A 13,837-nucleotide genomic window follows, 5' to 3' on the forward strand; every position below is an offset into this window, starting at 1 on the left:
TTTCTCTCATTCTCTGAGCCAGAAATCTCCACTTCAGCGGCACTTACACACACCAAACTTTCCAGTTGTATTCTTATCTATATTCCTAAGGTTTTTACAGAGGGGTTAGTTCATATATCATTCAGATTCTGATTTATACAACATTTTATAACTAAAAACGGGGCGAAAATTTATATTTTTATGGCTGTTGACAGTTTTTTCTGTGTGATAAAGTGATAAAAAGAGATATCCAAAAAAACCTTTGACTCTAATATGTCAACAAAATGAAACAAGAATTTTGAATCGGGCTTTATCCAATGTTCAGATTTCTCTTCTGGAAATATATGCAAATTAGTGCATATTTAATGAGATACTACCTAATTTGCATATTTAAACATAAATATTCTAAAAACTTCTAATACAAAAGATATTTGTCTTAATGTCAGTAATCAACTGGAGAAGTTTCATGCTGATATCTATTAGTAAAAAAAAAAAAAATCCTAATCACCTGGGGTGAGGACAAAGAGGCTGAGGGTCCACTTTTTGCATTGACCGCTGATACTTTATTTAATACTTCTAGACATTCATTTCTTTGGTTTTGTCGGTCAGAGACTGCAAACACTGTGATTCGTGGTGGTCTGTTATCGCGGTATTATCAAAACAGAAATGTGGGACAGTCTAAGAGGATTGATTTGGATTGAGGATTGATTTAGTTTCATGTTTTCATGCTCTGCTAAGAAGCAAAACACAACAGCGGAACCTCAAATGTTAAATGGCAACACACATAAACATTAATGCTGTACATTTCTGAGGCAGAACTCACAGACGAGGAACAGGGAGTTGGGCTGAGTGTGGAAATCAGGGAGGTAAAGCCATTTAATGACGTTAGACTCCGTCGCGCTGTTGGGAAACCTCCAGGGATAATCTAGAAACAAAGAGAAGTTTAAGAATTACACATTCTACTACATCACTGGAAACAGATAACACGAGGAAATAAATGACATACAAACACACAGTGCAGAGAAAGAGGATAACAGATGTCGTATAAAAATCACACAGTATTGAATCAAATATACTTGAATTTTAATCTTCGTTACAAGCAGAATGCTCATTGCTATTTTATTTGAATATTTAATATATTATAATTAATATTTTACTACAGACATTAACTCAACTTATTGAGTGCATAGTGTCACTGCACAATGTCACGCATATTGAAGTCTCGTGCATGCATTTGCATGGATATTTACCAAATTTCATTCAATAGATGAACATTTGTTTCTCAGTTTGTTTCTCAGGAATTTTTTTATTCTAAATGCATACATAGTGACAAAGTATAAAAACGTTATTTTATCGTGTTGATTCTATGTTAGGTGAACAGGTGGTTACTCACTGTTTTTCACGATGCTTCTGCAGTACAAATGCACTGAAGTATTTCCCATCAGGGTTATTATAGTTAACTAAATCTAAACCCATAAAAAAAAAATACTACCTTACTTGAAATAAAAACTTTAACTGAAATAAAATAATGTTAAAAAACTTGATGTGCTAAAATAACTAAAACTGTAATAAATGTAAATAAACTGAAAATTTTAATTTAAATTAAACAAAAAGGAAAATATAAAAATACCAACTAATTCAAAATATTAATAAAAACTACAATAGTGATCCTACAATAACACTGTTTCTCACCATCTATGAATGTGATTGAATGGATCACTAAAAACTAAACGTTTTTCAAGAAATTATGTATTCTGCTTCCAGGCCAGTAGTTGGCGATGTCACTTTGTAATGAAAAACGACACGCCTATAGACCAAACACATAACACGCATGTGCAGTATTGTTTTCATAAACTTGCAGATTGAAATACGTTTTCAAAAGTTTGCATTTTCAGGCGCCCAAAACGCTGTTGTCGTGAACGGCCACAACCCATAAAAAGTTTCATGTTTTTAGTTGAAAACGGTGTCGTGTAGACGGCCCCTAAAACAACAGATGTTCACAGATTCTGCAATTACAGGATCAATATCAAACTGAATAGGAATGCGCTAAATCCCAGAATGCTGCAGCGCTCTTACTGTAAATAGCTGGGATTAGTGTCCTATAAACCGTCTAAGAACCTGTTAAATAATCAAACATGTTTGAAAAGGCCCACAGCAACACACCTTTACAAGCAGCCGGTGGGATTCCAATGCAAATGAAATACTGGAAGGTGATCATGCAGGCCAGAAAGCAGCAGTATTTGGGCCATATCTCAGCGATAGCTTTCCTCCGGCGCCTGAACATCACCACAGCCAGAGCGAAACCGTGCAGCATGGAGTAGAAGTCCATACGCTGACCCATCACATTAATCGCCAACAGGAAACACACCTGAAACCACACATTCAGAGAAGAAATGGAGGAACATGGAACGAGATAAATGCATCAAATGATTGACAGACAGACAGATAGACAGATAGATAGAGAGATAGACAGATAGATAGATAGATAGATAGATAGATAGATAGATAGATAGATAGATAGATAGATAGATAGATAGATAGATAGATAGATAGATAGATAGATAGATAGATAGATAGATAGATAGACAGATAGACAGATAGACAGATAGAAGGACAGAAACACAGATAGACCAATATAGATAGATAGATAGATAGATAGATAGATAGATAGATAGATAGATAGATAGACAGACAGACAGATAGACAGATAGATAGAGAGATAGACAGATAGATAGATAGATAGATAGATAGATAGATAGATAGATAGATAGATAGATAGATAGATAGATAGATAGATAGATAGATAGATAGATAGATAGATAGATAGACAGATAGATAGATAGACAGATAGAAGGACAGAAACACAGATAGACCAATATAGATAGATAGATAGATAGATAGATAGATAGATAGATAGATAGATAGATAGATAGATAGATAGATAGACAGATAGACAGATAGAAGGACAGAAACACAGATAGACCAATATAGATAGATAGATAGATAGATAGATAGATAGATAGATAGATAGATAGATAGATAGACAGATAGATAGACAGATAGAAGGACAGAAACACAGATAGACCAATATAGATAGATAGATAGATAGATAGATAGATAGATAGATAGATAGATAGATAGATAGATAGATAGATAGATAGATAGATAGATAGATAGATAGATAGATAGATAGATAGATAGATAGATAGACAGATAGACAGATAGATAGATAGACAGATAGACAGATAGATAGATAGATAGACAGATAGAAGGACAGAAACACAGATAGACCAATATAGATAGATAGATAGATAGATAGATAGATAGATAGATAGATAGATAGATAGATAGATAGAAGGACAGAAACACAGATAGACCAATATAGATAGATAGATAGATAGATAGACAGATAGACAGATAGACAGATAGATAGATAGACAGATAGAAGGACAGAAACACAGATAGACCAATATAGATAGATAGATGGATGGATAGATGGATAGATGGATAGATAGATAGATAGATAGATAGATAGATAGATAGATAGATAGATAGATAGATAGATAGATAGATAGATAGATAGATAGATAGATAGATAGATAGATAGATAGATAGATAGATATGTACCTCTAAACCAAATTTGTAGAAGAAATAGTTTATGAAGTATTTGGCACAATTGATGATTCCGTTGTCGAGGTGTTGTCGGGTGATATCGTGAAATATGGTTCGAGAGGGAGGAGGAGAGAGTTTGTTTCTCAGGCGGAAAAACTCCTGATGTCTGTAAATGGTGACCTCGAACGCCAAGATGGCCAGCATCAACAAGTTGTTCTGGGAAAGAAGGAAAAGAGCACGACAGTGATGGATGAACGATTTTTAGTAGAAATTGTAAACTGTAACCAAATGTTGTTTCGTAGTTATTGAAAAATATTGAAAATTAAAGTCATATTTCTTTGTAAATATTGTTTGATCGTGTGTCTCCTCACCCTCAGGTAGGGTAGCATTTGTTTATACTTCTCCAGACCGACCCAGTTGGCAGGATCCACGGGCCCCCGGTACAGTAGGGACTGTCGCATGATACTCTTCTCCGTCTCTGAGTAGTTGACGGGCTACAGGAGCACGATCACATGATTAAACAGCAAATCTACTCTTCCACTAAAGACAAACTCAATTTGGATGACAAATATTTTACATTAATGACAATGGGCCCTATTATAACAATCTAAGCGTATGGTCTACAGAGTTCACTCAGGGCGAGTCCGAATCCAATTTTGCTAGTTTAACGACGGGAAAATAAGCCAAAAAAAAAAAAAAAAAAAAGCCCGGGATTATTTAAATAATTTTTTTTAAATAATCCCTGTGTGTGTAATAAGCAGAGTGTACGCGCGTTGTGGACCCGCCTATAGGCGCACATTACTAACGCGCTCTTTAAATAACAAAAAATAAAAAAAATATAGCGCCATTGACTTTAGACCAGGTTTTGTAGAAGATTTTATTATTTGGAAAATAAGTAATTTAGCTATATATTTGTACACTATTATTTCCTCTGTGTGTGTGTGACTTTTGGTTTGACTTTTTGGAGGCTTAAAGGAAGGCCAGAATGCTGATGCAACAGAGAATTCTATTTGAGCGTCACATGGTGTAAGACCCCTGCCCAAAATATCAATAAGGTGTGTTACCATTTTTGGACAAGGATGTATGTGTATATATGTGAGAAGCTGGCCACTGAGCTAGACCGCCTTTCTGCAGAGGGCGTTCAGGCTTTGTTTGTGAAATAAAGTCTAATATTTCTGGCATCAAAGATCTCTGGGAAGTGATTTCCCAAAAAGATTGAAACCACAACAATTTCCGTTGGTCAATGGCGCAGTCTTTTTCTGTTGCCTCAAATTAGCAATGCGCCAGAACACACCTCGTTTTCAGACCAGCACGCCCATGGGCGCACATATAGGAGCAAATGCATTTGCTATTTAAACAACATGGCGCAGGACGTAAAAATGATAACTGCGTCAGGCTGAAACTAGGAAAACACACTTGCGTCGCTCCTGGCACTGCATTGCGCCGGGTGTAAGATAGGGCCCTTTATGTGAAACCGAATCCCATCTGCATAGTGACAAACACATTTGATGAGTTCACTCTGGGTTAAAGAAACCCACCATAATACAATTGCTTGAGTAGTTTTGGGGGTCGATGGTCTCTAGCTGGTAAAACATCTTGCAGATGATGATAACACACGTCCATACGGTGCACACGCTTGACGCGAGAACTCGGAACTGCTTATATGGCAGCGCAAATGCCCACGAGATCAAAAACACATAGTTCAGCAGCGAGACCTGCAACAGACACACCACAAACAGAAACAGCTTCAGATTACTGTACGATATTCATATTTGTGTTTGGAAAAGTGGGCGGAGCTTCCACCTCTTTGACAGACAGCAGGATGATGTAGGTGGAGACGATCTTGATGATGTGCATCTCGAGGAGCCACCAGATGAAGAGCTTCAGCTTGTGGAAATACTCCAGGAACTTGAGGAACAGGACCGTGAGCCGGTCCACCACCAAGTGCCATTTATTCCTGAGGTCTGAAACAGAAGCGAGGGAGAAATCGGACTAGTTTTCTCCCATTTACATGTCATGAATGGAGAGTTTAAACCAGATTAGAGTTCATTACCTGAAGAACTGAGTAAAGTAAAATAATATACTTGAACTAAACACAGAGGCAACTAAATCTGAGGAAGAATGCTGGTGAAATGAGAGTAAATGTAATGCTGCCTTCAAATGATCAGGCACGTATAAATGCACTTAAAAAGATACAAAGCATCTTTTTAACTCTACTCATCTTTTATCGTCTAAGGAATAACAACAGAGCCACAGAACTAGCCGGTAGTTTCATGCTTTAGAGGGTTTTAATCCAATTTACTATAATGCACCCTTAACTGCATTAACAACGCTATACTTAACTTTTTTTGTTTGGATGTGTGTGTGTGTGTGTGTGTGTGTGTGTGTGGTTCAGGTAAACCCTGCATCTACGTTATGGGGACAAAATGCCCCCGCAACATCTGAAATCCTTGTCCTTTTGGGGACGGTTTTTTGGTCCCCAGGAGGAAACCAGCTTATAAACCATACTAACTTATGTTTTTTGAAAATGAAAAAATGCAGAAAGTTTTTCGTGATGGGTAGGTTTAGAAATTTTTATTTATATATATATATATATATTTATATATATATATATATATATATATTTATTTATTTATTTATTATTATTTATTTATTTTATTATTATTTTTTTTTTTATATATATATATATATATATATATATATATATATTTTTTTTTTTTAAACCTACCCATCACAAAAAACTTTCAGCATTTTTTTATTTTCAAAAAGCATAAGTTAATATGGTTTATAAGCTGGTTTCCTCCTGGGGACCAAAAAAACAATAAAAAAAAAAAAATTTAAAAAAAAAATTAAATAAATGAAATAAAATGACTATATGGAACATGGAAAATTTAGAAAAACAATAAGATGTACATAAATGTGTAAACTACACTAGTCTACAGCAGGATAAAACCCATATAGCCCCATCTAAGAAGTGTACAGAAGTGTATAGAAAAGAAAATATGCTGTAATGAAATGACTAGACCAGACTAGCCAAAAACAGGAGAGTGCAGCACCTGAGCTCTGTTCTGACGACGGTTCAGGATCTGTGGCGGCACTGAACTGATGAAGATCCTCCTGACTGGACAGATGAGCCGAATGGATGGATAAAGACTCTCTCTTCTTCTCCTCCTCCACACAGTTCACGACCAGCACCTCATTCATGGACTCTTTCTCCTTCTCCTTCTCTTTCTCTTTCTCTTTCTCTTTCTCTTTCTCTTTCTCTTTCTCTTTCGCCTTCTCTTTCTCTTTCTCCTTCTCCTCTTTCAGCAGCGGCTCTGGAGACGTGCTCATCATCGTCAGATCCGCCAGACTCCCGTCTGGATGAACAAGTCTGGAGATCAGGAATATTTCATTAGGAGAGAAAGACACACGCTATATCACCTATTTATATGTGTGACATACGAGTGATTCTTCAATACAGGCACTTTTGACTTCCTGAAAGCTTGAAAAATTTAACTTTCTTTAAATTATGCATCATCTAAACTGAGTTAAAACTTTTATCACATGTCCTGTAAATAAACCTGGATTTACATTTGTCACTTTATGACAAAATAGATGGAATCGCATGCTTACACAACACATTTGATGTACATTTATTTTTAATTTAAACAAATAAATGCATGGTTGCTTAATTAAAATTCTCAAATTCTAACTAGTTTGGTCAAGATACCAAATAAAGATTAATAAAAAGAAACATCTGATTCTCATTTACATCATAACCAAACATAAACTCTTTTTAAATGTAATAGTTTTTAAATGCTTGAAAAGACAGTAAATAACAGAACTATTTATTAGCGATTATATGATAAATAATTGAAAAGTGAAATATATATATTTGTCATGAAAACAAATTCATTCATTTATTCATTAGAAAATGTGCATATATTTGTCCTGATTTCGGTTGTGGAACAGGAACAAAATAAAGAAATTCTGGGAAAACAAACATTTTAACACAAATAAAATAAATAAATAAACCACAGTAAAACTATAATTAATCATAATTTTTTTAAATTATTTTTCTTGAAATCATTTTGTCTTTAAATTCATCCTAGCCGACAGAAAAGTTCCTCTAATTGATGAATCACTCATACTTTCTCTAAACTTAGATCACATGCTGATCAAGTTAGCTTAGTTTGGGTTATAAAACGATCCCAGTTAATTAAATGTTAGTGCCTTAAGTGGCATAAACCTTGGACTCCACAGGCAGGGTTTGGGTGGAAATCATGGATGCCGTGTGCATTAGATCCGTAAGGAACAAGCCAGATTGCATTATAGTGTCAGGGGCCTTTGTTTAAAGAAGCAATGCATGTGTCTGCCATACGTGAATCATGTGACCGTAAAACCAAACCAAAAACAAAGAAATATTCAGCAGTCAGACTTAAATGGCAATGACCTCTTCCGAACGGTCTCGCTGCTCTGAAGGGTTTAAACGCTTGCATGATGAGGTTTCATGTCAAAGTTTTACCTTGTTTATACCACACTTACTTGCTCTCAGAAGAAGACATTTTTTGCTTGATGCTGTTGAAGTAATTTACAGAATGGAAATATACGAAATATCAAAGCAAGAAAAGTTTCACATGTATAACAGTCAACACTCAACATTAAGCTAGATAAGATGAGATGGAGAAAGAGGGACAGACAGATTTTGAGATGCTTCGAAGAGGAGAGGACCGTGCATTTCAGAGACATGCTGAGGAGATGTTAGAGTCGGAGACTGTCATGGGTGAGGAGGACTAATCGTCAGGATATAAAGCGGACTTCAGTAACACTTTCTGGGATGCATTTGAGCAGGCAGAGGTTTAAAGTCAACATGAAACCAAAGAAGTCCCTATTTAGCTTTTTAATACGTGTTCTTGTTCATAAATGTTATTCAAAAGCAAAAAAATTTAAAAATACTATAAAAACTTCCCACGCCTCTGAAACGACTTTCCTTATTAGCCACTAGGTATTAGGGGTGGGAGAAAAAAATCGAATGTACGATGCATTCCATTTTTGAATTTTTTTTAATGTGTGATGGCACTATTTGTGCTTTAGAAATAGACGTAATCTGCTTACTTGCAATTCCACCATAGACTGCAAAAAAAATATGGACATAGTGTCCGTGGTATTTTTTGAAGCATTTTTGAAGGCCAAAGTGGGCGGAGCTTGCCGTCGCCATCTTGGCAGCGCGTCACTCCCGGGTAAACGAAAAAGGTCGTAGAGGCGGATTAGCTGAGCTGACGTGACGCTAACAGAAAGCAAACAAACGGCTAGTAGTGATATCAGCGGCAATCCACCTGTCACTCAAGTGGCCACGCCCTTTATTATGCAGAACTTTAAGGCTTAATATAATTTAAACGGATGAGTTATAAAAAAATTGTCGGAAATCATGAAGGGCAAAATTAGCTATACAGACCAAAACCACTTTTTGTACCAGGCTGTAAAAAAAATTTCCTGCTGTAAAGTTGGGCATTTTAACATGGAGGTCTATGGGATTGACTCTCTTTTGGAGCCGGTCTCTAGTGGCCAGTCGATGAATTGCAGTTTAAGTCACTTCTGTGTTGGATTCAAGAGAGAGACTGGAGGGTTGCCGCTTGAATTCCACACACATACACAAAAACGAACCATCAATAAAATATTCCTCCATAAACTTCGAAAGGGTTGAAGCGAATCGGATCGTGACTCCCAGAATCGGAATCAGATTGTGAGGTGCCTAAAGATTCCCACCCCTAACTGGAAATACATCTGACTACAGAAATGAATGCAGTTTCACATTGACTTTGACATTATGTAACATTTACAGCAAACGTTAAAGTTCTAAACAGTCAGTGACAAAGACTCAGAGCGCCATCATACATTTTTTAATCTATCTAGGAATCTAGCGGGCTGTTAAAAAGTGAGATCATTAAGTGAGAAAACGGTGTTCTGACAGAGTAGTGAAAAGAATGAGGGATTGTGGGAAATTGGGGTAAAGGTGAACATTCGTTGTGGTTTCCATAAATGCCAGAGAAAGAAATTCAGTCACCCACCTATCCACGATCAGATAGATACGACCACTGACTTTAGTATAGCTGTGATGTGAGGGATGGCAGGGGAAAGATGTGAGCAGATGATTGGTTAAAAAAAAGAAGTAAATTTGCATAAAGTAAGATGATTGACAGAGATAAAACAAGATTTATACTGCAGCAGATTCAACAGAGGACAAACCATCATGAAGCAGCTAGTGGGAAATGAGGAAATGAAGCATGAGGATGAAACCAAGGCTCTGTTTACACCTGGTATTTAAGATGCGTTTTTGGTCGATTGGATCAGAAGTGGACGACTCCAAAACAAAAACATTTGAGCTTTTGGGGTCTAAAACATTTGAGCTTGTCCACCACTTTCGACCACTTCCAGAGGTAGTTGAAAACACATCGGACCAGATTGATTTCGTAGTGTAAACGTTCATGTGATCGAATGTGTTCGAACAGCCACAAAAGACTCTCTCCGTCTACTGAACTAATGCGTAACCATTATAGGAAATTTAAACTGTCGGCTGAAGACCCAAGATTAGTTTGAAGATGAAAAATGCACAATGTTCTCTCATCATTCCTGGTTTCTAATACTGTTACGACCCTAAGGGACATGTGTTTGGTTTGGGGTGTTTTTGTTCTTTTTCTCTCTTAGGTAGTAGCCCTTTTTATTGGTTTTCTTTTGCCAATATTGTAATAAATACACTTTTCAGTTTGCACATTAATCTGACTTTCTGTCCTCTTTTGCCCTGGTTTATTTCAAATATTGTTGGTCCTCCTCCCCCTGGATTTACCATCTGGAGGAACGTAACAATTTGGGGGCTCGTCCGGGATCAATAAGAGACTGGAAATCAGATTTATTGTGCTAGTTTGTATTGTGTGATTGTCATTGTCCAGGGTTGTGAACACTTGTCTAACTTCCCTGGTTTAGGTTAGAGGTGTCCAACTGAACTGTGACAGTTCTTCCTTTGGACACCATTTGTTGTTTTGCCTTTTTTATGTTCGGAGTAATCCTGGGTTGGGATTAATTCCCTGGCAGGGGGTAGGCGTTTTGGGGTTTCGGCCACCGAAGTTGCTGCCTTTAAAGTCGCCCCGAGCCCGGCACGCTCCAGTAGATAGACTAGGTAAAGAATTGATAGGCAGGATCTGGGGAAGTTGTGGTGTTGCACAAAGCGCTGGATGGTGAGTATCGCTGGATGTGTGTGTGTTACGTTTGCATTTGGTTTAGGTTAGTGGCTAGTGTGGGTAATAGCAGTGCTAGTGGGTGACTAGCATGGCTGTCTTTAACCGGGAGGAGTTTTTATTGGTTTTCTTTTGCCAATATTGTAATAAATACACTTTTCAGTTTGCACATTAATCTGACTTCCTGTCATCTTTTGCCCTGGTTTATTTCAAATATTGTTGCTCCTCCTCCCCCTGGATTTACCATCTGGAGGAAGGTAACAAACACACACTCACAGCGTTCGGCTGGTCTTGAGGCTGTCAGAGCAGAAACTAAAGCTGATGCTCTCCGTGTGTTTTTCCCTCGTCTTCAGTGCGTACATATGTAAATTGCATGAGATTATTTTGGCCATTAGATCAAAAGATCTGAAAAAACTTACATTTATCCGCCCATAGACCCTCCCCTTGAAGAAATCAGGACAGAAGTGGTTGAAAGTGGACAAAAGAGACGGATTAAAACACCAGGTGTAAACGGGAATGTCTCTCCCTCATCTACTTGTGATCCGGTCGACCAATACGCATCTTAATACCAGGTGTAAACAGGACCCAAAATGAAGTTCAACAAGACAAACACTCTGCAAACCTTTAGAAGTTAAACACAGCTTCTAATTTTCTGTTTACAATTAATTATTAAAGCAATGCACCACAAGAGAATGTTCAATCAAATATGTGGACAGTATACATTTGTGTTACGACTTCAAGTGTGGCTCGTCTAATCAGATTTGAGATATTATGATCCATGACCTCACCTAAATGACATCACACATCCACACTCCCTGTTATCATCAGCTGGAACTAGCGAAAACCTCAGCCTGAGCAGAGAAAGCGCTCTCACCTGTAAATGGTGCTCTGCTCTTTGCTGATCACTGCTTTGAGATCCGTGAGCTCCAGAAAATGGTCGTGGAAGTAATGCAGGTGCAGGATACACACCAGCAAGAAGGACGTGGGGATGAAGATACGTGTGAACAATTCAGGGAGGTTATACTTCACCAGACCGATATCCATCAGTCTGCAAAGAGACAGAAGAGAGTGGGAAATAATGCTGCCAAAAGAGGTCCTATTATGCTTTATTTTACATGTTCATCTTTCTGTCTTCAGTCTGTAATGTTGCTGTTTAAGCATGAAAAAGCTCTGCAAAGAGTTATTCTCTATATCAGTGTCAGTGTTTCTGAACTCCCTGAAACGCCTCCATTGTAGTCTTGAGTTTCTTCCGGGAACGAACACGTCACAATATTCCTCATTTAAATAATTAATACGAAGAATAAAGGGGCGGGGCCTGGTTGAGTTAGTTATTAGTGTGTTGAAACTTGCGGTTATGGTAAGAAGCGTGTAATTTCCGATTGACCAATCACAACACACTGCTCCAGCCGACCAATCAGAGCACAGTGTGCTTTTCAGAATAAAGGGGCGGGGCGGGGCCTGGTTGAGTAAGTTAGCAGTGTGTTGAATCTCACGGTTATATTAAGGGGCGGGACATTTCCCAAACACACTTGAAGCACTTGACCAATCACAACACACTGCCAATCAGAGCACAGTGTGCTTTTCAGAAGGAGGGGCTTCATAGAGACAGGAACTAAACAGAGCGTTACTGACAGACTGGGAGGAAAGGAGCTGCAACAATGAGAAAAATCTGAAAAATGTGTTTTTTGAACATTCAAGCATGAACACCTGTTCTAGTAGAGCACAAAAATAAAATCAAGACTTTGTAAAAGGGTATAATATGGCCTCTTTAAAACACTCTTTTTGGCCCAAATCTAAGGGGGCAGTGCATGCATACTTTGCACTTGCAGACCTTTCCCAAAATATCTATATGGTGTGTTACTATATCTTTGGAAAAGGATCTATGGTATCTATGTGTAAGCCGAGCAAAAATCTGGAGCTAACTTCTGCAGAAGATGCTCGGTTTTGTTGCTATATAAAGTCTAATATTTCTGGCATCAAGGATCTCTGAGAAGTGATTTCGCAAAAGTGAGAAACCACAACAGTATTCACAATGAAGCCACTCACTTAGACTTGAACTGTATGGTTTTTGGCATGACCAACAGATCAAACGTATCTAGGGCATTCAATACTCACACTTTCTTTGTCATGCCTGTCATCCTGGTCCAGGTAGCGATGGCGTTATCAAACTGACAGGTGTAGATCAGGATGAGCACTAGCATAGTGTAAACCACCACAGACATCCAGAAATACTTCAGGATCCTGCGCCACCATTCATAGTGTACCTGAGGAGAACAGAACCACTCCGTCAAAGACCTTTTCAAGGAAAACTTCACCCGAAATGAAATATTTATAATAAAATAGGCTTCATCTTATGCAACACTTTTTTGTCGAGTATCTTCGCAAGAACAGTTAAACAAAGTCTTAAATAAACGTAAAGAGTTGTGAGAAAATGGGATGAGTGTCAGATCCGCGATCCAGCTCTTAAAGTGACAGCAGCCTAATAAACCTTTCTGCTGTCTGTCATTAATGTTAATGAAAAAGAGATGAGAAAGAGAAAATCACTCACTGAGACTTGACTGACTAACTTTATAGCTTTAACGATGATTCATCTATATTTAATTTATAATTCATGCAGTGAAGCATTTACATGTTAAACTTACCTGAAAATCTTAAAGCACTGTTTACAAGGTTACATGGGTCAAAAACAACAAAAACAATAACTTTTTGTGCAGTTTGACAGCGCAAGTAAAAATATGAACAGGCCATTAGAAACAATTGAGCTATTGAATCAGTATTGGTATTAGAATCGGTAAAACTGGCATTCTTTCATAAAAAGATGCCATTAAACAAATGTTTAAAATATATTGAAAATGTTTTATTTTAGGTGCGAATATTAATATTTTTAACGCGTTGATCACATTGTGTTAATTTTAACAGCCTTATTATATATACTGTACTATGATGTGTGTGTATATATTACTCACTATAAGTAAAAATTATTTTAAAGGAAAAGATCACCCAGAAACAATATATACACGACATGGACATGT

At 37.3% G+C, this 13,837-nt stretch overlaps 1 protein-coding gene across 3 annotated transcripts in view; it reads right to left on the reverse strand.

The window, feature by feature from the left end:
* Window positions 1-13,837, reverse strand: part of piezo2b (piezo-type mechanosensitive ion channel component 2b) — a 112,640-nt gene that overhangs the window by 50,545 nt on the left and 48,258 nt on the right. For all 3 annotated transcript variants that reach the window (XM_082172874.1, XM_082172875.1, XM_082172873.1), the window contains exons 16-24: window positions 12,921-13,069; window positions 11,680-11,853; window positions 6,648-6,964; window positions 5,395-5,555; window positions 5,130-5,306; window positions 3,963-4,085; window positions 3,607-3,807; window positions 2,143-2,347; window positions 803-904 (exon numbers count right to left, since the gene is read on the reverse strand). In XM_082172874.1, coding sequence (XP_082029000.1) covers window positions 803-904; window positions 2,143-2,347; window positions 3,607-3,807; window positions 3,963-4,085; window positions 5,130-5,306; window positions 5,395-5,555; window positions 6,648-6,964; window positions 11,680-11,853; window positions 12,921-13,069 — 1,609 coding nt within the window. The remainder of the gene's footprint in view (window positions 1-802; window positions 905-2,142; window positions 2,348-3,606; window positions 3,808-3,962; window positions 4,086-5,129; window positions 5,307-5,394; window positions 5,556-6,647; window positions 6,965-11,679; window positions 11,854-12,920; window positions 13,070-13,837) is intronic.

This window comes from Leuciscus leuciscus (genome assembly GCF_965113295.1).
Source record: "Leuciscus leuciscus genome assembly, chromosome: 6".
In the NCBI taxonomy this organism is placed as follows: domain Eukaryota; kingdom Metazoa; phylum Chordata; class Actinopteri; order Cypriniformes; family Leuciscidae; genus Leuciscus; species Leuciscus leuciscus.